This window comes from Periplaneta americana, chromosome 12 (assembly GCF_040183065.1).
Source record: "Periplaneta americana isolate PAMFEO1 chromosome 12, P.americana_PAMFEO1_priV1, whole genome shotgun sequence".
Taxonomy (NCBI): Eukaryota; Metazoa; Arthropoda; class Insecta; order Blattodea; family Blattidae; genus Periplaneta; species Periplaneta americana.
Genome location: NC_091128.1, coordinates 82,194,106 through 82,221,512, shown reverse-complemented (window position 1 = coordinate 82,221,512; position 27,407 = coordinate 82,194,106). Strand labels below are relative to the sequence as shown.

At 33.8% G+C, this 27,407-nt stretch overlaps 1 protein-coding gene across 1 annotated transcript in view; it reads left to right on the top strand.

Moving 5' to 3' along the window:
• The window catches only part of Cbl (E3 ubiquitin-protein ligase CBL), a 301,944-nt gene that overhangs the window by 266,921 nt on the left and 7,616 nt on the right, over positions 1-27,407 (top strand). Inside the window, exons 7-11 of the mRNA XM_069841617.1 lie at positions 10,213-10,293; positions 10,535-10,671; positions 15,031-15,131; positions 17,380-17,817; positions 19,789-19,894. Coding sequence (XP_069697718.1) covers positions 10,213-10,293; positions 10,535-10,671; positions 15,031-15,131; positions 17,380-17,817; positions 19,789-19,894 — 863 coding nt within the window. The remainder of the gene's footprint in view (positions 1-10,212; positions 10,294-10,534; positions 10,672-15,030; positions 15,132-17,379; positions 17,818-19,788; positions 19,895-27,407) is intronic.

Here is a 27,407-nt window from a genome sequence, read left to right as displayed (position 1 = left end):
ATAGACAGTCCTCTTTCATGGACGCCATTTTATAGCCTAGGCCAATTTTCCAAATGCACATAGCCAGCAAATCAGTTGTTGCGAGGCGTTGTGAAGCAAAACATTACACTGCGTCACGTCTGACTCTCTGTGTACCCGACCTAATATTTAGAGCACTACTGTACCGCTGAAGTGAGTTCAGTCTCTGAATAAAATATATGGACGAGAAACTAAAGTTTTATTCGCAGTTCAGAATTATGTTTTGAAACGTAATTATTGAAAATGAGATGATTGGGACTTTTTCATAAAAATACGGACATTCAACAAATCTTCGAAAATAAATATGGACGCCAGGACAGAACTTCAAAATACAGACATGTCCTGCTAAATAGGAACTGCACCATGTATTCTTGGTGATCTGTTACAGTTTAAGTCGGCTATAAGGGCTGGAGGTTTATTATGTTAACCACACAATACCGCTATACTAATTAGATGACCTTTCACTTCTGCCAGCAGTCAGTTGGTCAGCCTTGGTCCTCTATTGGCTGTCACATCTGGGATTAAAATTACGGTTTAAGGGGGTTCCTTGAAGAATTACAAATTGTTTAAAGTTTTTAAGTTTGTATCTTCCATGAAGGCTTGTGTATTCTGATTTGGATTTGATTTGGATATAGTGAACTACCATTTAGTTGTCCAGGACTCTTATCTTGTTTAGTGCATTTTGTTCATCTTCTGTAGCTTTGTTGGGGTGTTGTTTGTTGACCATATTGTGTGTGTGCGTGCGTGCGCGCGCATTTTTTTTGAAGATATCCTGGGTGTCCTTGTATTAAAGTTGCCAACCCTCCCATATTTCTTGGAATCTCCTGTATTTGCCCCTAATTTATAACATTCTTCTGGCTCCCGTATTTTTCTTCTCTTCGAGCAATTTTCTCCCTTATTTTTCTAATGTAAAAATCATTATTCTGAACATTTGATTTTGCTGTGAATGATGACAGTTTATATGATGAATTTTGTTGTTCAAGAGATGCATCGAAATATGCAGTCTTTTCGGAAGGTAATGCTTGCTGGAAATGGGTTTTAGTGCTCACCTATTTAAAATCAAACAATATTAATATTATAAATTTTGGAAAAACTGGCTAGTTTTGTTCTATGCATACCAAGTAGTAAAGCTCATACAAAGAGGATGTTTTATCTCATGAACAATAATTGGACGAATGTTCGAAACAGGAGTACGGCACATCTAATCAAATCGGAGCTGCAAACTGCAATTGACTTCAACTATTACGTGAGACAAGATGTGTTTCAAAATACTCTTTAATTTAAGCCTAGCTGTCGAAGTGTAGAATAAAGTTGCTTTTTAGTAACTGAACTGAATAATTTGCCAATTTTCTATGTGAAATTTTGTCGATTTCTTAATCTCCCGTATTTTCTTCAAAAAAAGTTGGCAACTCTACCTTACATTGAAGATCATTTGTCTTAGTATGGATCCTTGAGGAATACCATTGTTTAAAGGATATTTATCGGAGGGGTACTTGCTTACACCAGAATATTATCTCTGAAAAGGAAAATAAAATTCAGTAGCCCCTACTTGATACCCAGAAGATGCTATTTAAATATGGATGAGAGAAAATAAAGATGTGGAATACTAATGAAATAAATATACTGAATACATCCATGTATGCAGATGATCTTATTATTATAAATAAAAATTGAAGTGGGTTAAAGAGAACTACTTCAAATTTAAATGTTTTATGGTAAAAATACCAACAATCAAAACTAAATCTGTTGAAAATGAGCAATACAGCATAGAATCCTACCATCAGTGAAGTTTCAGTGAACTGTCAAAAATTAAAACATAGTCTGCTAACTTATGATACGCAGTTTGTTAACTTAAGATATGCTCTCACACCACACAATCACTTTCGAGCTGCTTTGACGTTTCAAGTGAGAGTTGTTCAAGGTGGCTTCTTGGAGTTACCACCTCATTTTGTCCGTCATATAGCTTCTACTCATATGAGTATGCTTGCAAGGCATTTAATGAGTGACAAGGATTTGAAAGTAGCAGAGAAAAATTGACTTTCTCTCTGCTAGTGAAAGTTCTTCTATACTACGATATATGTCTGAGTTGCAATAGTGATTCTGTAGAGAAATTAATGGATATTGGTTATAATTGAGGCTTAAGTACAATAAATAATTTCTTTTATTTTTTATTTATATTTTAACCATTCACTGAATCATACTTTCCAAATGGCATTCTGTTAAAGTTGTGTAAGAAATGGTCTTTAATCTTAACAAGATTGCCTTTAATCTTTCGAATAGTGATTAAGAGAAAAAACCAGAGACTAAACAGAGGACATAATATGTTAAACATAGAAAATAAGCAGAGGGCATATACCATATTTACTGGAATATAGCCCTGGTTGGGAGAAATTACTTTCAATGTGTTAATGCATAAGATGCCACAGCTTTCCTCATTGATGTTAACAGAAGCTGTAATAACACGAAATCATTGACTCTTCTAAGTGTAGTTTAAAAATTGTGAAAAAGAGGAAAATATTCAGTATTGTACCAATTTGATATAGTTACAGCTGCTTGACTCCATAGAATTGTATCTGTGAGTGAATTTGATTATTAAACATATTTGTAGTAATCAATATGTATTTAATTCGACATTATCATCGATGTTAGATGTCTGTCTTGATGCGTCATGAATTTTTTAAATTGATATCAACCCTGAGAAATTCATAGTCCATCTCTCACAGCATGTATACTTTTAATGAACAGGTGTAGTCAGATTGTTGTATCGTACATAATAAATAACATTTGAACCTGCCAAATTATACCATTTTCGAGTTGTTATAATTTATGACCATTCTGCTATTCCATAAAAATTAAATTCAACAGTTAGAAGGAGAATTTTTCTTAGATCTTAACTGTTATTGCTTGTTTGTGTTGCATGTTCCTGTAGAGAGCATGAGTTGCTTAAGTTGTGACCATTGTTTACACTTATCACTTATCCTTTCCTAACCAACATGCTGATTATTCGTTTTTGAAGACGTAGTGTACAATTAGTGTTCTGAGTGTGCATATTTTGTGAGATATTTAGGTGTGAGCATTATGTCCTATGTGCATGTGGAGACAATTCGGAGGAAAGATGTTCAGATGTAACTGTTAAAAAGTAGTTATTACTTGAAGTTGCAATGAAGAGTCTGAATTGTGTGCATTTGATGGGAATAATCGTAGCACTTGCTCCCTGGTTCACTTGCTTTGTGTTAGTGGTCCATGAAGAGGTACTATATGCATGTGATAGAATTATACAGAGTTGTGAATTGGAGATTGGAACACGGACCGTAGAGATTTCAATGCCAAAATTTATATATTTTGAAATATTACTCTCCTAATTATTATACAGGAAAAAGTTATTACAGTTTTTGTAGTGGAAAAAATGTTGTACACATTTGTTCTTTTAAATTAATATTTTTATGATGAGGGTATTGAAATTCATAAAAATGAACCCCATGTTATTTACAATGTGGCTTAAATGACTGAAATTATTACCGGTATGTGTTTTTAAAAAATGTAGTTTCAGATCCAGACACACGTGATAAAATATAAAGATTAAATAAGTAAACAAATAAATTTTTTTGTAGAGTGACAATTTGCAAAACAGTATTTTTTTTTTGTCAGCCGAATGGCGGCCGATGGGAGAGAAAGCTGAAGCACAGCTATTTTTATTTTCAATGTACTTCACCTCAAAAATTCCCTGTTTGAACTGTGAGATCGGTCTGACAATGGCTCCTTGTGAGTTGCAGGCACATATCCATGGTTGCTATGATTGATTCTCTTGCCTAGTGCGAGTTGCATAGTGTAATTCGGTTTCTTCAAGCAGAAGGGATTAGTGCAGCGGAAATTCATGGAAGAATAAGCTGAGTATACGGTGAAAACTTTGAGTGATGGTGTTGTATGTGAATGGTGTAGGAAATTTAAAGAAGCGAAACCTATATTCACAATGAAGGGGAACAAGGAAGACATTGTTCAATGAATTGACCAAGTGGTTCGAGAAAAACGGAGGTTTACCATAAATGAGTTGTGTGTGGAATTTCCTGAAGTTTCAAGGTCATGTGTTTACTCATACAGAACACCTATGCTACAAAAAACTATTTGCTCAATGGGTTCCAAAGATGTTGTCTGATGACCACAAAGGTCACTGAATGGCATCAGAACTTATGTTCCTCATCTGTTATGAGCCTGAAGGTGAAGAGTTTTTTCAAATCAATTGTGACTGGAGATGAGACCTGGATTCAATCTGTCACCCCTGAAACGAAACAATAGTCACAACAATGGACGCACTCAAACTCACCAAACAAACGGATAAAGTTCGAGCAAACCAACTTCAGGAAGGTTACGGCTATCATGTTTTGGGATCAAAAAGGTGTGTTGCTTGTTGAAATTATGGAACCGTGGACTGCGATCAATGCAGCTGTTCATTGTCAGACTTTACGACGACTGCAGAGAGACATTCAGAACAAAAGAAGAGGCATGTTGACTTCTGGAGTTCTTCTGATTCTGCTGTAACCCAACAGCTTCTTCAGCGATTTCGATGGGAAGCATTAGAGTACCCAGTGTATAGCCCAAACTTAGAGCCAAGTATCTTCCACCTTTTCTCTGAACTGAAAAAAAGGCTAGGAGGGCAGAGGTTCGAGACCAATGAGGAGCTTCAAAACAACGTTAAGGCCCATCTCAACTCACTGGCAGCAACATTCTATGAAGAGGGGATTGGAAAGTTCGTCCACAGATATGAGAAATGTCTCAATCTACACAATGATTATGTCGAAAAGTAACCATGTTTGTACATAACGTTTCGTAATAAATTCATTTTGTTATTTACACTTGCCCTTTTTTTTATAGACCATTGGAGGTTGAAAAAAAAACAGCCCTCGCATTATATCTTTTGCCATCTGGTCTCACAATGTACCTTCATGATCTAAGGCATTATACCTAGGACTTGCATTATGGAATATGTGCTGGTTCTGATTCTCATGGAGAAGGAATTTTCTCATGAAGTTTCTGCCAGTGTATGGGACCTATGTATACTCAGCATTGTGATGAATTTGGGAAGCTAGTGAGGTAGTAAAATCTGATTTAAAAAACCAGCTATAATTGCTGAGGAATCATCGTGTTAACCATGCGATACTTTCATCCAGGTTGGATGTTCAGTTCACCTTTGCTGAGACATGTAGATGTGGCCTTGATCCTTAATGGACTGTCATGTCACATATTGAAATAAAAAAAAAATACGAATTCTTAGAATTTGTTGCAGTTCATACATGAAATTCATTATCATTGATTTCCTTCACATTAATTAATAAGTTGCAAGTATTAACCCTTAGAAGCCGGAAGATTTATGCCACTATTGCACGCAAATGCATAACTCTCAACCATGGGTTCGTACACCTGCATGATCGGGTAAATTTGTGTTGGATTCGCTAGCCGAGCAGTTTAAGGCACACAAGATATGTCTGGCCAGCATATCGTGCCTAAGATCGCAGGTTCGCATCCCGGCCACTGCAGTCAATTGATCCTATGGTAAAGGATGGGGAGGACCTAATCAGTGTAACAGTATGCATGGAAACTGACGGGGTTTCAGTTGACTGCAGTTGAAATGATTTTGCTCCTTTTTAAGAGAGAGAGAAAAAAAAAAAACATTACAAAAAAATGTTTATTATTTTAATCAAGTGCAATGTCTTTAATGTTATATAAAATTAAAGAATATCAACGTATTTTATATATAACATACAATTTATAACATGTTATATCACATCATGACCATAATACTAGCTGGCCACTATAATGGACTCATGGCTCCTAAAGGTTAAGAATATTATTTTGCCGCTCTTCAGAAGCAGTGGTTTTTGCTGTTCAGGTTTGTAAAATATCTTAATTCTTCAATTGGATATTTACGTATACATGACCAATCACGTACATCTGAGTTTCAACTAGATATTAATTTGAAAAGAATTTGATAACTTTCTTTGAGACATATTTATTTGCATATATGTTTGACACAATGTAAGTGAACAGGTAAGTGAATTTTTATTTACATATTGTTGAATTGAAAGATGCTTTCCCAAAGACACAAGAAGTTATATTAAACCCATTGCTTTCTTAACAATTTTGAATGCATGATTGGTTACAATGATATATAAAAATTGTATCCATTCTACAAAAAAAAATAATAATAATGTAAATTAGTTTTTATTTCTATGAAACAAGAATCTTAACACAAAAAGGCGAGGGAGGTTGGAGTATTTGAAAAAAGTGCTATGAATATTTGGAACCATAAAGGACTTTATTAGTTAAATAAAGAAAACGAAAAAGATTACAAATCATAAATATACCTTAGATGAAGATTGTTATGGTATCTAAAAGTAAATTAAGAATGCTTAAATAATATGTGATTAGACTCACTACAACAAATGAAAATCAAGCCAGTAATGGAAAAGACAATTACGGAGATAACAGTTGAGATATTTTGGTAATGTCTAAAAATGATCTCACACTACTACACATCTTTAGGTTAATAAAAGAACAACTTAACACTTATCAGCAGTGAGAATTTCAAAAGTTGACCATTCTTGACAAAGCCTTATTTTTCTTGTGCCCTAATTGTGATTGGAATATGAAGTGGCTTTATTACTTTCACTTCTTTCATTGTCACAAAAAATGTAGGTTAATGGAAACATTTTATTTTGAGGTTTTAATTACACTGAAACATGATTACAAAGTTTTGTGTCGTGGAACAACGTGTTATAACGTGAGGATGAATGCAGTGTTCTTAAGAAAATTGCATATGTGTTACAAAACTATACCTCATAATGAATCCTTCAATATATGTATATTCATATATGAGGCCTCGTCATCCTCATTGAAGAATCAAGACTACCTATAAGTAGTCAACATGTAGTAATATCTATTATTGGAGAAAAATTCGTTCTGACATCGGGAATCAAACCCAGGACCTCTCAACTTTGTGCACTGAGTGCTCTTTCCATCTGAGCTATGCCGAGACCCAATTCATTATTCAATGAAGATGCCAAGGCCTCATATAGGAATATATAAATGTTAACCGTATTCAATAAACTGTTGTCGAAAATGGCCATAAAGTCGTTTAAATATACGCTCCTGCATATATGACTTATATGTCTAAAATGCAGGTAGTAGGCCATTGATGATACAAAGAAGGAGAGTTCGGCCTGCGCCGTGAATCGGGTCTCGGCATAACTCGGAAAGAGTGCTCAGCACGCAAAGCTGAGAGGTCCTGGGTTCGATTCCCAGTGCTGGAACGAAATTTTCTCCAATAACAGGTATGAATCCTTCAAGTTACAATGACAAATAGAGTATGGCAATTCTAATCTACTTCTACTGCCTTCGGGATTGCAATCCATTTGATTTGAGACAAGAGCATGGATTTGTTTTATATTGCATATTTGTTGCAAATGAACAAAATTTGTGGAATGCTGTTAAATTGCTTATGTGAATATCTGTTTTGCACTTAACTATGCCTATTGGAAATGAAGAAGAGTGTATAATAATGTAAGTAATATTTTTTTCTTTTTTACTTTTATTATATAAAATTATTTTTGATAACTACAAAATGCATTTAAATGAAAATTAAATGAAAGGATCTCACTAAATGTACTTCATTATTTTCCATTTTATTGCAATAAATAAATAAACTCAAAAATAATTTTATTTAGTATAACTTTTTCTTATGCAGCATGCATAATAAAGGGTAAGCATCTATTTAAAAAGTAATGGTGTACTAATAACAGATTTTTACAATATCGAATTCCCATGCTGGAGACACTGATTCGAACACCAGTAAATAGTCCCTGCTGTGGAGTAACAGCATTTCTGACTGTGAAACGAGCGGGCTCGGGTTCAAATACTAGTTGGGACAAATTACCTGGTTAAGGTTATTTTCTGGGGTTTTCCCTCAACCCATTAAGAGCAAATGCTGTGTAACTTGCGTCATTGGATCCTGAACTCATTTTGCTGGCATTATCACCTTCATCTCATTCAGACACTATATAACCATAGTGGTTGAAAAAGCGTAATAAAATAACCAATTAAAAAAACACCAGTGAGTGCAAGTGGAATTTGTAATGGACAAACATGGTGTTGGGGTAAATTTTCTTGGATACTCCCGTTTTCCCTGCCGATATTTCACTGTTTATCCAATATCATCAAGATAAATATTGTATATCCACATCATATGGTGCATCTTGGGCAGTACCTATGATGGCAAAGTGATTTACATTTTTCTTCGGGAAAAGTGAGACTTGCCATTTTTCCTTGCTAATAATAGTGTTTCGAAGGTTAGCTGTACCTTCATGTTCAGGTGAAAAAAAAAAGGTATGGGCAAGAAGGGTATTTTGTTCTCTGGAGTCATTACAAATGGCTAAAATCCTCTTGATTAAGTCAAGTTAGTGGATTTAGGTGTTTGTAAGGACGAGTAGGATAACTGTGTCTCTCCCTTTTTTCACCTGAAGTCGAAGTTGTAGTGAACCTTCAAAATAGTGTAATTTTTTCTATATTCATCATCAGCAATGGAAAAAGTGTAAGCCTTGCCTCCTCTGAATTATCCACCATTGCCTTTTCTTTCATTCAGAACAATACAGTTTCATTACATCACTCCAAGAGAACACTTCGATCATGGGTGGAAATAGTATCTTATTGGTAAAATATTGACCGTCCTTTCCATACAGATCTCAGTGTTAGAATCTGAGGAGAGTTTTAATAATTTATTGTTAACTATATTTGTGGACTATTTTACACTGAGAAACAAATTTAATATCATGAATTCCTCTCCTTCTCAGTTCTAAAACAAATAAAGAGTAAAGTTTTGATTGTTTAAATACATTCATTTTGATGTGTGTATACAGAATATTATATATAAATTATAAACAAATGTTAACACTTGTTGGAATTACGTAATTATTGTGCAATGGTATAATGAATAAAATTGCAATTGAATTTGCCAAAGCAACTACTCTTAAGACTATTTGTCATAGTCTTGGTTATGTGTGAAACATTAACTGCGACTAATAATAATAACCCTAATGAAATAAATAATTGACATTTTTGTTGTTGAGTGAATATTCTGGTATCTCGTGATATGTTATAATTGTAGAAACCAGTATTTTATTAAAATATCAGACTATTAGCAATGAGAGCTACTTTTTTTTTTAATCTGCTAGTAGTATTACTTCATGGTATAAATACTGAGACATTTAGTTAGGGACATATTTTTCCATACATTTTGATAATAAATATGTACACATAGAAGCATGAACAATGTCGTGTAATGTGTTGATAAAATCTTTTCCATGATAAAGATTATAATATTTTAAATATCTCTGAAATCCACGTGGAAAGTATATTTTGCATATTGTCTGCAAGTCTGTATATGCATCTTTTCTTTATTAAATATTTTGTTAATAACATATTTTTTATTTCACTTTCTTACGAAGTGCATATAATGTAAGAATTTTAGTCGAAAAATATGGTAACTACTGCATTTGAGAGTTCTGGGTAGTGATTTACACAAAATGAATACTAGTGATTTAATTTCTTATATAAAAAAAATGTTTAATCTGTAGCAGTAGTACTTATGTCACAAATTGAAAACTAAAGACAGAAATTTCCGAGAGTACAAAGATTTGAATGAGATGAAGTGCTGCAAGTCCTCTTCTGTAAACATTTACACGCACCTGCTGGTAACAGAGTATTTCATTAGAACCCTAATTCACCAAGTGCACCTGGGTGGTGCAGTCGGTAGTGTGCTGGCCTTTTGTGCCCGAGGTTGTGAGTTTGATCCCAGCCCAAGTGTGCTTAAATGCGACAGGCTTATGTCAGTAGATTTATTGACATGTAAAAGAATACCTGCAGAACAAAATTCTGGCACACCGATGATGCTGATATAACCGTAAGCGTTGTTAAATAAAACATAATTTATTTAAACTCACCAAGCATCCGAACTATCCACCTTTATAAAATCAGTTTGCTTAAGATTTTCGTAAAAGAACTGTTTAATAAATATTATTTTGTGAGAAAATATATATCAGTAAAATGTCTTCTTTTCTGAATAAGGTTGTATTAAAAGTAATGTTTATTTGAAAGAAGGGAAGTGATATATTTCTACAGAATAATAATTTGATGCTTCTTTTTCAGGACCTGAATAACTGGAACTGTAATAGCAGTTGCCTCCAGGCACTGGCTCTATCCCCACGTTCTGAAACTGGTGATGGGCGGGTAAGTTCATGTTGAAATAAACAAGTTTTCTTGAGAGCACATATTAATTACATTGAGAGCACTCTAGGCAAAATTTACCGACAAGCTGTTACTCTTTCACCAAGTTCTCTGCTGTGTAGACATGTCTCTACAGGCTAAGCCTCAGTTGAGACTGCAGGATGTCTCGTATCACTGCAGAGAACTCTTAACAGAGTAGCAGAGGACGAAACATAAAATATGAGAGCCATATTCTTAATTGCAGGGTGGGCGAAGTCCTATGATATCACCTCGTGCTTCACCACAGCTTCTTCGTAGAGGGACAACTCCAGTTGCACCTCCTCCCCCTTTGCCGCCTAGGCGAGCATCACCTACACTTGGCAGTCCAACGAGTTCGCCAAGGTACAGTACATTATTAATAAAAAGAAACATCCTAAAAATTGTGAAATAAAGTCATGTGAGTGAATTTGCTAATAGGGTAAGGTGTCCTAGAAATGAAACAGCCAAAACTTTTCAAAATATGATACAACGTGTTTTTTCACAAGAAAATCAGGTTTATCCAAGATATTCATTGTTTTATTAATGTTAGCATGGTTTAGGATCACTTAACCATAATTTATGTTTTTAAGTAACACTGTGCTTTAGAGATATAAAAAAAAATAATTATGATACTCTCATTTTCTGGTAAGAAAAATTTGCTAAATGTATTATATAATTTGGCAGAATTATGAAAATTGACACGTTATATAAACTAAATTAATGTTACATTTACAGAAAATAATGCTCTATTAACCGGAATATTGATAATTGTCACAACTGTAATACAAGATTAATTATTGAGCAATTAATTTATGCCTTAAAAATGATATGTTGTACTTCAAAATATGATACAGGTCATTCCAAAAAATGATACAATAGAAATGCTTTCCTTTCATGCTAGAATACTGTTTACATCTGAAATGTTCTTTTTTGTGACCCTTTGTCACAGGTAATAACATCAGAAGAGTATGGTAAATTGATAAGTGAAAAAGAAAGGAAAAAAAAAGAAGAAAAGCAGGAAAACAAAAGAAACAGAAAACCACAGTCAAAAGTGAGAAAAGTAATTAAAAAGGAAAGGAAGTCAAAGAGGCAGATTCAGAATCTGATGTTACGTCTTTAAAAAGTGATGATAGTCTCGAAGATATTAATCCCTTTGAAGAATGTACCCCAGATTCTGTTACCATGCTGGTTCCAGTTGATGTGGTTGGAAGGGATTATATATTAGCAAAATTTCAAGGAGGGAAGAGGAACACGTACTATTACAAAATATGTCTGTACAGTACAAAAAGTTCTGCAAAGCGACTTGGAAGTTATGGCTTTAGAGTCTGTGAAAGCAGCCAAAATGGTTTTAAAGTTAATTGAGACAGACGTATCACTTGTCAAAAAGAATGATGTGGTGGGAAAACTGCCAATTCCTTATGTAACTAGTGGTATGGGAGATGTCAGAAATGGAGTTTGTTTTCTATTTGGTGAGCCCATTGATGTTTATGAAAGAAAATAAGCGATGATTAGGATTTTTGTTTGTTTGTATATATTTTTATGATCAGGAGACTTGAACAAAACTTTGAAAGATGTTACCAACAATGTTACTTCTCATATTATGTTAAAAACAAGAGATACAAAATATGGACTTTTTTATGGTTGTAACATATGTTTTATGTTATAAATGTCCTGAAAATAAAAGCCACAGAAAAAAATCCAAGCATACATATGTATCACATTTTTAACTCACTGTCTCATTTTTAAGACCTGAATTTGCTATCGACAATATTTACATGGATATTCTATATGTGTCATTTTTTCGGAACAACTGTATCATTTTTTAGGATTTTCAGTCCAAAATGTGATATAGCATTTTTATTTTTTCTATGGTTGCTATGTAATTGTGACTAACTAATTACATTTCCATAGTTAGAACATCATCTTGCATAATTAAAAAAAAATATATATATATTTTTTTGCACAAGATACTACATTTTGCATCAAAATAACTTCAAATTTTGTGATTTTGTATCATATTTAGGATACCTTATCCTAGTATGAAGTCGAAAACATTCACAGGAAAATAAGGAACTCAGTTCGTCTAACTTATAGAAAAAACCGTGGTTACCACAGTTTTCTTTCATCATTACAGAAGATATAATTTCTCTATGAAGTATAAATGCAGTTCGTGTACTGAATGTTTGCCTTTCAAAGGTAAAGTTAAATATTAATTTGTTTATTTTTATTTGTTATTGAGGTAAAGAATTTTATGTAACAATATCCTAAAGATTGCCACAAATTAAATGAATATAAGTTGTGAGTCGAATTAATAACAAATGTTTGGGAAAGTCATCAAACAAGTGTTCACACATATGATAAATGTTTAATTTGAAGACAGATTTGTTTCCTGCTATCAGATCATTTGCAAGTCCTAGCCTGAGTACTGTGTTAGAGAGATTTTTGTAACATTGAGTATGGTATATTCCATTTGAAACTTTGGATTATCTTCAAACTGTTAATTCCATTTTCTTTCTTATTGCTTATTTTTTATTTTTGTTTTCTTTCTCCATTTTTACTTATTCATAATACGAATTATAGAGAGAAAGTATTGTGTTGCTGCAAAAAAACTGAGTTCGAGACTTTCAAAGAAATAAGCATGTTTAGTATTCTTGATATCAAAAAAGAGGTCCAGGGATGCTGTCTGAATGTAACGGTTTCTTCTAAACTATTGGAGGAATTTTGTTCATATTCAGTATCAGGTAGTAAATTCATTCAGAAGCAATGTACGTGAAATGTAATAATTTTAATAAAAATGAGCCTTTGTTAAAAAAAAGAATATAAAATGTCGATTTAGTAAAATTTGGTTCTAACATTTCTGTTGCTTACAAAATATCGATGTGAGAGAAATGATTATTAATATAATTACGCACCCAATTGGAAACTTCTTCAGACAAAACTTTTTGGACTTAAACAGATATCTGTATGAATTACGTGAAAAAAATGGTGTAAGTCTACACTACAAAAAAAAAAACACTTAATTGTCTGCAAAAACTTTACTTTTCTGTAGAAGAAGTTGTAAAATTATTCCCAATTTCTGTATTTCTTATTCGTCATAAATAATTTAAAAGCCAGGAAATACCATCTGAGATCGTTATTTTTAAGAATGATTTTTTGAGACATTTACTAATAGGTCTACAACAGTGTTAAAAGAGAAATGGTAGACGAAAGTAGTAATTACTCTTCACAATGGACCTGCTGTTGGCTATTACTAGAGTAACTAATATGTGAATTTCATAAATAATTATGCCTTTTAATATTGCTATCAGGTTTTAAATACTGTTTTAGTAAATAACTAAATGTACTAAATGTTATTTATTATAAGCATTTACAATATACAAATAGCTATTTCATGTGAATTTATGTAACGTTAATGATATCTTCTTGAAGCATACATTTTATAAAATATGTTATTACATACCGGTATTTCACTTTTGAGATTATAAAAAAAGAGACAGGGGACTTACGAAATCTCTTGGATTATGTGAAACGTCTTTATTCTTGGGTTAGGAGGATTAAAAAACCATTAACAATGCCATAGGAAAATACTAAATAACAAGAATGACATCTGAAAGAAGTGGGGGCATGGCTTTTATATTTATAAACTATACCAACTAATCTGGGCTCCATTAATTACATGGGTAGTAGGTAGGCTTCACATTCTCACCTATAGCCATTCCCACTTTGAAATCAATTGATGGCACCCCTTACTTTAGTACTTTGTGATATTTCATTTCATTTGCTGCTTTCTAAAAAAAAAAAAAAAAAAAAAAAAAAAAACTTCCTTCAATCCATTTATCTGTATATCTTTTGCATACAAGTATATGAAATTCCTAAAATATGAGGATTTTTTTTGGGATTCTCGTAATTTCTTTGTAACAGTACTTAATTTCTAATCAGAAAAACTGATTTGAAATATTGAAACATTGCAAACAACTTATTCAAAATGTACTTAATCTATTAATGACTTTTTTTCCAATTGTGCAAGCAACTCATGAGGCACGTAATCAATCTGTTAATGATTTTTTTTTTCAACTTTGAAAGGTACTCGAGAGATACTTAAGCAATTTGTTAATGATTTTTCCAATATTTCAAAGCACCAAATAAGTATGTGAGCAATCGTTTAATGATGTTTACATTATTTCAAGCAACTCACTAGGTACTTCAGCAATCTGTTACTGATTTATCCAACCTTAACGTAAATGGAGACCTGTTTGAGAAACAAAGTCCTATATGTTTCCTAACATGTATATTATTTTGTCACATTGAGAATTGTATCAGCAGTTCCTATTCCAAACATTTCTGCAGACATTTTCTTTTCAAACTTAAATTTATAAAATCTTTCCTGTAATCGACTATTTGATGAGAGGTTCTAATCATTAACGGCTTTGTCTATCGAACGAGATTTGGCTTAAAAATTATATTATTCCTCTGTTCTATATTAATTCAATTGGTGTGATTTTACATCGTATAAAGTAAATATTTTTTACCTATGACGACCTCTTCCTCTAAGTGATTTATATTATTTCATTTGGATTATTTTGTATTTATCTTGTATTAATAACTGTGTCTGAATAATTACCATGTTTGAAGAGTCTGTCAACTGTTCAGAGTAGATTCCATTGTACCCAAGACGCACAAGAAGGTGAATATATCACTGTAATAGTTGTAATTCACTTGCAGTAACCATTTAACTGTTCCTAAGGAGGATGCGCCTCCACCTCCATGCACCTGTACAGTAACAATAGTGGCACAGGAGACTGAAGATCCAGAATCGTCTTCAGGTGAGCTTATTCATTTATCCTGATCATTCTCTTTACTTTCCCATTGTATTATTTTATTTTAGATCATGACTTCCTACATTTTTTATATTCCTCACATAACATATGTTACAAAGGACACACATTCCGTCACTAAGTGAATCAAGTGATGAATCTGAAAGAAAGATACTTAATTTCAATAACTTCATAATTTATACCTGTGCATAGTGGGCTAGTATGAGATGGGCATGCATATGAAACCTGAAAAAGGAACCAGTCTGACATACTGTTCATAAGTCTGATGAAATGTGAATTTAATGTACATTTATATTATAAGCTTATTATCCATCCCAAATAGTTTATTTTAATTAGTTTGTATTTAATTATTTATTAAGATATAAATACGATGAAAACTGTCTTACAGGCCAATAATTTTAGCTTAATGAAATTGTTATAAATTTTTCATACAGACCTAAGGAGTCAACAACTTCTAATAATTGGGAATGGAAACGATTCATGTAAGCCCTTATCACATGTATATCTCAGTTTGGCCATTCTCATGTTATGAAATGGCAACATATAAAAGATGTATGGATATAAAGGGAAGAATTGTGGTGGTGTCGTGTATGGTTCCTGGGGTAGCTCACTTGGTAGAGCATTCATGTGCTAAGTGAAGGGCCCCGGGATTGATATCTGTTCCTGGAACAATTTTTCCCTTGAAATTATTCAAGCCTGCTTCACAGGGAGCTTCTACCTGAAAGTCAGATTTGCATAACCACCAGGATTGCCACTGTCGAAAATGAATTTTTGGTAATGACTACTAGATGGAAGTACAGTTGCAAGCTATTACTTCATGCAATTCCATCAGGGTTATAATTGACTTCTTTTGCAGTCACGTCGCCTCGATAGTATAGTCGATATAGCGCTGGCTTTCTGTGCTCGAGGTTGCGGGTTGGATCCTGGCTTAGGTCGATGAAATTTAATTGTGCATGTAAAAGAACTCCTGTGGGACAAAATTCCCACACACCTGCGATGCTGATATAACCTCTGCAGTTGCGAGCATCGTTAAAGAAACCATAATTTAATTTTTTTGCAGTCGCTAGATTGCAGCATAGTGAAATTGATAACTGATCAATCTGTTATATGTGATCAGGGATATAAGGTAGCTGTGAGACGAGTCAGCGTATTGTGTTACAATGCGAGCTGCAGGACTTTGTATTTTAAACTGTAATTTCTCATTATTATGTCAAATATGTAAAAACCGTTTTATTCTCCAAAAGTCTCAGCCTAGTTTAGGTTGGTGCAAGACATGTGTGAGATCAGTATCTGTTTCAAATTTTATTAGACTCTACAAACAAAGGAAGTGTGAGAAACTATGGCTCCTGGTTTGAATTTCGTGTATCAAAGTTAATTGTGTATTTTTTTATTTATCGTACTCAAGGCCCTAAAGGGCACAATTACTCAGCGTAAGTGGTAGTAGGCCTACACAATAAAGTTAGCATGGAAGTAATATTTTACAGTCATACATTTAAAATCAATGTCGGGCTCGGTAGTGTAGTTGGTATAGTACTGGCCTTTTGTGCTCAAGGTTGGGGTTCGATCCCGGCCCAGGTCGATGGCATTTAAGTGTGTTTAAATGCGACAGGCTCATGTCGGCAGATTTACTGACATGTAAAAAAACTCGTGCAGGACAAAATTCTGGCACACCGGCGACATTGATATAACCTCTGCAGTTGAAAGTGTCGTTAAATAAACAATAATTTAATTTTTTTAAATCAATAAATTCAAAATTTAAATTTTTATCTTTTAAATAAATGTAATAAGATATGAACTTTAAATTATGTTGTTTACTAAGAAGTTATTTATAGCTTTTATAATTGAAGTTTTAAATAAGCCCTATATTATATTATCCTATTTCATTTTGAAGTTAATTCTTCTAAATAATTATTGGTTCTGTTGAAATTATCGTCACCACCCTTCCTGTGTTTACCCTACTCATATTAGTTGCATGCCAACTCCTTTACTTAAAAGTTACATTAAGCACTATTTTATCCAATATGCAGTAAAGCAATTGTGTACAAGAATTTGCGAAGACTTTACTAGATGGAGAGACATAAATCTCAATTTGAAAATTCTTTACATTTTATGGGAAACGTACACATTTTCTATTTTACTTACCTAACTTGAAAAGGGTAATATGTGAGAAGTAAAAAGTTGCGAAGTTCTCGGGTGGAATAGAGACTTGGTATAAGCATTTTATTTTCCTTTACAGGTCTTGCTGACACAAGATATGATGTATTACAGACCTCTAGTAGTTCTATTAGCAATAGCTCAAATAAAATACCTGGTTCATCATCACATGTCCGGCATCAGTCTTGCCCATCCCTTCCAAGTTCCTCTTCCGCCATGATGCTGCCATCAAAATCCAGCACTACCCCTCTGTTTCCGCCTCCTTTACCTCCCCCTACAGTACCTAACATCCCATGTACATCGCCATCGTCATCATCACCATTAGCATCCACATCACATACGCCTGTTGCTGTAGCATCCACTTCAACGGCTTCCCAAAGACAGCAGACAGGCACGGAGTCAAGTTCTGGAAGTGCTTTGCAGAGGCAACACAGTGGTGGGAATGCACACACGATACACTATGCAGAACTTGCTGATATATCAGAAGAACCAAGTTACGAGAACACAATAATCATTCCTGGTAAGAACGAGATTTCTCGTACGGTATTTTTTTTTTATATATTCTTCCTTTAAGGAGGCCAAGAAATTTTAACCATAAGGAATGAGAACTTTATCTCCTTTCTTTTTCTCTTCTGTCCTGTGTAGGGCGATGAAAAATAATCTGAGTACTTATGAGTATTAAATCAAATCCATTGTGCACGCTTCCACAAGCAAACCCGAAACAAGTATAAGCTTGCATTCAGATTGCATTAAATTTAAATTAAATTTTGTTGGTAGCAGATATGTCTCTATAATTATTATGTAGGAAGTTGGCTTTTTGTATGCTCCATGATTAATTAACTATACTCAAGTAACAACAATATATAAGAAATAATCCACAAACATATAGGTAATATAAAAGAAAGAATGGTAATTCTTTACAATAATTGAAGAGGTGGATTTCAAAGTATCCCAAGTCCTTTTTTTAAGATTTTAACTTGCTTTATTTACGTTTTAATTTATCCTTTTCAAAGAGGCTTTGTGTAAATTTATTTAATAGACTCTGTTAAGTCGTGACTTAGTGTCTGCGTATGTTTGTCTCATAACTTATTTGGACATAGGCCATTTTGGAATCTGCCTCTTCAATTGTGCTATCAAAGAAAGGCGGATATCTTTCCATACCATCTACTGACCAAAATGCATATCGTCGTTGTTCCTGCAATAACTCCTATGTGACATATTTATCGATTTTCAGATTTTTGCTCTATTAAATAACTTAAATAGTGATACAGCAAATAATAAAATCTCCTATATGTAATTATATATCTTTGTTTCGAAAATGTAAGAATTCACAGTCTCCTATGTACCGCTGCCATAGGATGAATAAATGTGTTTTTCTTTCCTCCTGAAAGATTTTATATTTTGCACATAGGCGTTATTGCAGGAACAACGACGATATGTGCGAGACATACCTAAAGCGTGAACTAACCAACCTGTCACTGATATATGATCTTATGAAAACTCGCTTTCTACCTATCTATGTAACTATAAAAAAAACTTACATGGCAAGGCATGTGATTTCGCCTCTTTACTGGCCACCACTTTCACAGCAACTTTCCACCATTACTTAGGTGCGAAATTGGTATTGCTGCTCAATTTGTGTTTCGTTTACAGTATGTATGTATCAACTAGAAGTCAAGTAGGTAAATACATCCTACCTTTTTTTGGTAGCACAGTTATAAAGAAATGCCGAAAGAAAACACATTCATTAATAAAGAGAGGTGATCCACAGGAAAAAAATCCCAATGATTGTGTGAAGTGTCTGTACTCGAATTAAAGTGATAAAATACAAGTCCACTGCTGTGGAGTAACAGTTAGCAGGTTCAAATCCTGGTTGGGACAAGTTACCTAGATGAGATATTTTCCCTGGTTTTTCTCCCAACTCATTAAGAGCAAATGCTGCGTAACTTTCGGCATTGGATCCTGGACTCATTTCACTGGCATTATCACCTTTATCTCACTCTGACGCTAGATAACTATAGCAGTTGATAAAGCATAGTAAAATAATCAGTTAAGAAGACTAAAATACAATATATAGTTTACTTTCTTTAACACTTCAGTGTTTTTTATTTGATATTAATATGTGTTTACATAACTCATATACTGGTATTCAATATTTCTATGACTGTTGTATATAAAATCTCGAAACACATTAAATAAAGAATGGAATAAGACGGACTGCATAGAAAACGTCGTCTTATTGTTACTTTTAGGTCAATTCTTTTTATAGAATATTCTTCAAGTAGAAATAAACAGGATAACAGAATAGAAGGAAATGTACTCATGCCTATACAAACAAATCTGAAAACATTGTTTGGTGGAATCAAGTGTTTTACAGTTGAGTGCACCCCCAAAAGAATGTTTTAAAATTAAGTCGCTTGGCAAATGTTAAACTTGAATTAGTTTATCTTCTATATCTACTAAAAATCTGTTTTTCTCCCCATTTTTTCAGGAGGTACAACATTAATAAAGCCAGTGTACAGTGCAACAGTTGAAACTGATGTTCCAAACACAGCTGTTCTGTCGCAGAAAGTTAAACCCCTCACCTTAGAAGGAAGGTAAATATTTGGCAAATGTGTACATACACACATGCGCATACACACATGCACACTCAAAAAGGGTGTAGTATGAAGTGGAATTTCTTTCGAGGTAGTTCACTTCAGGTACTAGCAACGCTGTACATGTGGACTCTAGGTCGCTCTGACTATAGAGGGTAGTACCTGGGAGGAATGATGATGACTGTGACGATGATGATGATGATGATGATGATGATGATGATGATGATGATGATGATGATGACGACGACGATGACGATGACGATGACGACGACAATAAAGAACAGTTGATATGAGTTTTTATTTCTCTTATGGTGAAATTAAAATATTTTCATGTTTCTGTTATATTATGAGGTAATAAAAGTTAATTTTGCTTTGTCTTCTCTAGTTTTAAGAGTCCAGAATCCCATAGCTATTAATGTTCACATATTTTTAAAGGGACTGGGTAGTCTGAGCATATGGCTGTTGTGTATAAGTGAAATAAGTGAAGATATTTTGCTATTACTCTTCCACTTTTGGATCTATTAATTCACAATTTTTACAACATACACAATATTTGCAGGTATATTTTGGTTTTTAGATTATCTTTCTACCTCATGTACTTGATTTTATAAAAACATTTAAATTTAAGTTAAAAACATGGGTAATTTAGGAACATATTTCTCAGAAACTACTGGGACTAGGAGGCTGAAATTTTGTATACTTTATTTAATATAACAATGAAGAAGCATGGCCACTTTCACTTAGTCATCAAAATTATTTTGGATTTTACAGCCAGAAAAGTATAAGAAAATATGAAAATTTTTAAATAATTTTTTTCTGCTGTACGAATATTCATAATGTGATGAAAATGGCGGAAAATATAGTCAACTGCATTGGAAATATGCTTGAATTTTTAGGAACCTTTAATATACAGGATTTTTGAGAAAATGCTTCTAAAGTACATGTGTTTTTAACTTAAATTTAATTAATATTTTTCAGGTTTAAATTTTTTTATAACATCAAGTATATGAGGCAGAAAGGTGATGTAAAAACCTAAACATATCTGCAAATATTGTGTGTATGCTGTAACAATTGTAAATTGATAGATTCAAAAGTTCAAGAGTAATAGCAAAACTTAATTTCTTCACTCATGCACAACAGCCATACACTCAGATTACCCAGTCCCCTTATGAGAAATAGTTCTATCAGAAATTGTACTTTGTTTTTCGTTAAAATTTCGTCATCGTAACAAATAGTCACTTAACTGGCTTATTTTGTCAGTTTTTTATTGGTGCATTTACATAATCCATTAACAAAAAATAAAATTGTGAAACTGGTTATAATTTACAGTAATAAATTTAATATTTTATGTTGTTTGATGGAAAGTGGTCTTCGGAGTTCTTCCAGAAGTATCAGAGTGGTTCGGAAAGTAATGCACAATAATTTTTTTCTGTGTTGGTATTGTGGCTGGGATGTTGACATTTCACTGAGATATAGTTTGCAGTTTTCACTACAGACACAATTTGTTTTACAAGAGAAGTGTGAACTACACAACAAAGATGGCGCGCATGTTACTGTCGTCAACTTGTGAAGAGCAGTGTTATGCTATTTTTGTGGGCTAAAGGACATAACCCGAGTGAAATTCACAGGGACATGTGTGGCATGTATCGGGAATACTGCATGGACTGTAGGAACATCTCCAGGTGGTGTGCATTCTTCACAGACGGTCGTGAGAACATTTGTGATTCACCACGTTCTGGGCGGCTGGTAACAGCTGCAACCCAGCGGAAATCACTGGCTCACTGGCATTGTGGCGACAATTTTGAACGACCAGCTGCGAGCCTTATCTCAGCAGTTCAACATTTCATATGTGTGGTGTACGATATCGTGCATGACACATTGAAATTTCATAAAGTTAGTGCCCACTGGGTGCCTAAGAATCTGACAGACAACCACAAGGGCCAGCGAATGATGACATGCTTGGACTGCTTAAGGCATTATGCTGCAGAAAGGCATGAACGCCTGAAACAAAGCAGGCCTCTATGGAGTGGAAACATGGTGCTTTCTCAGTAAAGAAAATATTCAAAGTGATGCAATCTGCTAAGAAAGTGCTTGTGACAGTGTTCTGAGATATGAATGGTGTTTTGTTAGTGGATTTTGCTAAACACTGTGAATGTTGCAGTCTACATTCAAACATTGGTAAAGTTGCATTGTGCCTTTTGTCACAAACGCCGTAATATTAATGCCGACAATGTCAAACTTCTTCATGGCAATGCTCACCCCTATGTTGCAGCTTCTGTTCGTGAGAAAATCAACACATTTGGTTGAGAGGTACTCCAGCATCCACCATACAGTCCAGATCTTGCACTGTCAAACTTGAGAAACTTGGTGCCTATGTAAAAAAGTAGCTAAAAGATGTGAATTCATATGTGTGTTTTTTATTTTTGTTTACCTATTAAACATTTTGTTTTAAAAATTATTGTGTGTTACTTTCCGATCCACTCTCACGATCCACTCTCATATGTTTGTCTTTTGTCACATTCTCATAGGCATGCCATATCATTACTAATAAACAGAATCCTAAACTCCTTCTCAATAAACCTCATTGTTCAGACTATTGGGCTGATTTGACTTCATAAATATAAGCTAGTTTAACAGCTATTAGTATGTCAACTTTAATTTTCCTCATGGTTTATAATTAAATATTTAAAATGATATCCAATATGGCTCCATTCTCAGAATATGCTCATTTAATTTTAATCCTGCAATTATGTCTACAATGTTCGTAATTTAACATTAAAAAATAAGATAGTATATATATTAATTTCTTCAGTGATGGAGCAAATTGTAATCAGCCATTGATTTAAGTACTGGTAATTAAATTTCTGCTACAATTATTGCTGTGAATAAGAGTGAAAATTGTTGAGCAGTCAGAACTTTTATAGTTTTTTGTTGTATTTTTCCATATATGCATGTGATTCCAGTTTATTTGTGCCTATTAATTGTCTGTATGTATTAATTTTGTAATCGACATTACTAATCATTGAAATTGTTCTGTTTCTAATATTAATTGTTAGTACTGTTTGGATATGATTCATTTTACATCTGCTCATCACCTAGAAGTGTAACAGTAATAAACAAAAGAAAGCTAAATTTAATGAAAATTTAACAAATTACATCATGAACCTTGTCAGTTTATGCATTGTAGATAAGAAGAAAGAAACATTTTTGAGCTAATTACATCAACAATTGAAGTAATGAGTAAATTGGGTTGAAAGTGTCCTGAAACAAACGTTTAGCTGCACTTTCAATAATCTAGAAGGAAGAACAGGAAGGTGATATGAATCCTGCTGGCATAGATCCTATTGGTTTGGGATTGTTTTCCCACAACAATTCTTGCTAAAAATTTATTGTAATGGTAAAATATATCCGTTTGTATACAATGGAGCTTCGGTTATTGTCATTAATTAGTTTCATAAAACTGCAATTGTTATCAAAACGGCAATAATTGAATCATTTAAACTCTTGTTACAACAATAACCCATTAGAAAAATAAACCTAAATAATGCATATATAATCGGCAGAAATAATCACTACTATAGAAATAGGCTCGATAATGGAATTTCTAATCGTTTTAAGTCAAAATAGAATATATTAATACTATTTCCGTGTTGTATTCATTCAAACAGCATATGATTAATTGTGCCAATTTGACCACAGGATCACAAAACATTTGCCTGTTTCCTAATTTTATATAACTATAATGGAGTTTAGGCAGTATTTAAATGTAATTAAACTATTGTAGTTGATATTTTTCGTGGCAGATTATATTTTGTAACTAGGAATTCCTTTGTATTTTCTTTTGTAACTGACTAAAATTTTGCATCACTATAATTCAAGTCAAACAACAGCCTTCTAGAGAAAGTACTTCCTGAATTATTCAATTTTAACTTAACAAGTTCCCACTAAAAAAAATGACTCATGCAATAATATAATTAAAAATTATTAAAAATACTTACGATCAACTGACATTAACATAATATATCAAATAGAACGGAAAGTTTCGAATATTCATAGGCCATAAAATAAAAAAAAAATATTGTTTCACCAATAAGATCTTTTGCATGCCCTTTAAGTAGTCAATAACAATTAGAAACAACGATCATCAAATTATTGTTTAATTACTCATTTGATGAAGTAGTGTGCAGTGGTGTAGCCAGCAGGTGGGCCAGGTGGGCCCAGGCCCAAAAAATATGCGAAATTTGCGTTTGAAAATACTCAACATTAAAACTAAACCATGGATCCAGAGCAATAGTTACAGTCGATAGCATTAAAGTAAGAAGTCAAAAATGCGTTCATTTCTTCAAGAGCCAATTTAACTGTGTTGGATTGGGCTTAAAAAATTATCTGGCAGCGATAAAAAGAAGGAAGCCATGGATGCTACTGAATTATTACCTCAGCTAGAAAAATTTGACACCTTATTTTATTTGGTATGTTTAGATGATATCTTGCTCTTGCAAATTCATTATCGGAAGAACCTTAGTCTCCAAAAAATGGATATTAGTAAATGTTCGTCCTTCATTATGGCAATGATATAAAACTCTTCAAAGCTCTGACACGAAAAATTCGACAGTCATGACAAGCACAAGGCTTTGTAATCTAGCAATTCTATCCAATGAGAGGGAGAAAAGTTGGGATTTGTTGAAGGACCCATCATCAGCGATCGACAGATTCGTTGCTAGGAAATCTCGACAGCTCCAGTTCACCTTATGAAGCATTTGTATAAGTGTGCTTTGCATGATTGTTTATCATAATTTTGCATGTTATTAAATAAGACTTCCGAGAATGAGTTTCAAGAGAGTTGACGGCAGCGGCATTGTCAGGAGATAGGTCAGGTACTTTCTAACCCCTGCATATTTAGCCCCCCAAAATAATGAGTCTGTCTACGCCACTGGTAGTGTATATTAAAATCAATGGGAATACTTACTTACAAATGGCTTTTAAGGAACCCGAAGGTTCATTGCCGCCCTCACATAAGCCCGCCATCGGTCCCTATCCTGTGCAAGATTAAGCCAGTCTCTATCATCATACCCCACCTCCCTCAAATCCATTTTAATATTATCCTCCCATCTACGTCTCGGCCTCCCTAAAGGTCTTTTTCCCTCCGGTCTCCCAACTAACACTCTATATGCATTTCTGGATTCGCCCATACGTGCTACATGCCCTGCCCATCTCAAACGTCTGGATTTCAAGTTCCTAATTATGTCAGGTGAAGAATACAATGCGTGCAGTTCTGTGTTGTGTAACTTTCTCCATTCTCCTGTAACTTCATCCCGCTTAGCCCCAAATATTTTCCTAAGCACCTTATTCTCAAACACCCTTAACCTATGTTCCTCTCTCAGAGTGAGAGTCCAAGTTTCACAGCCATATAGAAGAACCGGTAATATAACTGTTTTATAAATTCTAACTTTCAGATTTTTGGACAGCAGACTGGATGATAAGAGCTTCTCAACCGAATAATAACACGCATTTCCCATATTTATTCTGCGTTTAATTTCCTCCCGAGTGTCATTTACATTTGTTACTGTTGCTCCAAGATATTTGAATTTTTCCACCTCTTCGAAGGATAAATCTCCAATATTTATATTTCCATTTCGTACAATATTCCCGTCACGAGACATAATCATATACTTTGTCTTTTCGGGATTTACTTCCAAACCGATCGCTTTCTTGCTTCAAGTAAAATTTCCGTGTTTTCCCTAACCGTTTGTGTATTTTCTCCTAACATATTCACGTCATCTGCATAGACAAGAAGCTGATGTAGCCCATTCAATTCCAAACCCTGCCTGTTATCCTGAACTTTCCTAATGGCATATTCTAAAGCGAAGTTAAAAAGTAAAGGTGATAGTGCATCTCCCTGCTTTAGCCCGCAGTGAATTGGAAAAGGATCAGATAGAAACTGACCTATACGGACTCTGCTGTATGTTTCACTGAGACACATTTTAATTAATCGAACTAGTTTCTTGGGAATACCAAATTCAATAAGAATATCATATAATACTTCCCTCTTAACCGAGTCATATGCCTTTTTGAAATCTATGAATAACTGATGTACTGTACCCTTATACTCCCATTTTTTCTCCATTATCTGCCGAATACAAAAAATCTGATCAATAGTCGATCTATTACGCCGAAAACCGCACTGATGATCCCCAATAATTTCATCTACGTACGGAGTTAATCTCCTCAAAAGAATATTGGACAAAATTTTGTACGACGTCAACAAAAGTGATATTCCTCGAAAGTTACCACAGTTGGTTTTGTCCCCCTTTTTAAAAATAGGTACAATTATGGACTCCTTCCATTGTTCTGGTACAATTTCCTTTTCCCAAATAGCAAGTACAAGTTTATAAATTTCGCTATATAATGCACTTCCACCCTCTTGTATTAATTCTGCTGGAATTTGATCGATACCTGGAGACTTGTACTTTTTCAGATTTTCTATCGCAATTTCGACTTCTGAAATCGTGGGTTCGGGTATAAATGGCTCAGCAGTTTGTATTTCAATATCATCCCGATCATTTCTATTTGGCCTATGTACATTTAGTAGTTGCGCAAAATAGTTTTTCCATCTGTTTAGGATTGATGAAGAGTCTGCAAGCAAGTCACCATTCTCATCCTTGATCACGTTTACCCTTGACTGATATCCGTTCTTAAATTCCTTTATACCCTTATATAAATCTCGAATGTTTTTATTCTTACTATTTGTTTCTACCTCATTCAGTTTTTCCTTCAAGTAACCTCTCTTTTTATTCCTAAGTGTACGACTTGCTTCCCATCTTTCATTGAAATAATTATCTCTATTCTCCTCAACTGGATCCTGTAAGAATTTCAATTTTGCCTGTTTCCTTCTTTCTACTACCATGCAACAATCTTCATCAAACCACGGTTTCTTTTTCTTAGTTTCATAATAACCTATGCTCTGCTCAGCTGCAATTTTGATACTATCTCTGATATTTTCCCACACGCTATTAACATCTAATTCTTTCTCAACTTCGTCGGAACTTTCTAAAGTGGCAAACCTATTCGAAATTTCGACCTGATAATTTTGCTTAGCTTCCTCGTCCTTTAATTTCAAAATATTGAATTTAGTAATATTAACTTGTTGCTCTACTCGCTTGGCTACTGATAATCTTTCTCTTAATTCTCCAATCACCAAATAATGGTCAGAATTACAGTCTGCACCTCTGAAAGTTCGAATATCTACTATACTAGTATGTCTCCGTTTATCTATCAAGATGTGATCTATTTGGTTGTGTGTCAATCCATCTGGAGAAGTCCAAGTATATTTATGTATATCCTTATGGGGGAATGTTGTACTTTTGACAATTAAATTTTTCGATGTGGCAAAGTTGACTAATCTAACTCCATTGTCACTACTAATTGCGTGTAGGCTCTCTTTTCCAATAGTTGGTCTAAAAATATCCTCCCGTCCTACTTTAGCGTTGAAATCCCCCAATAAAATTTTCATATG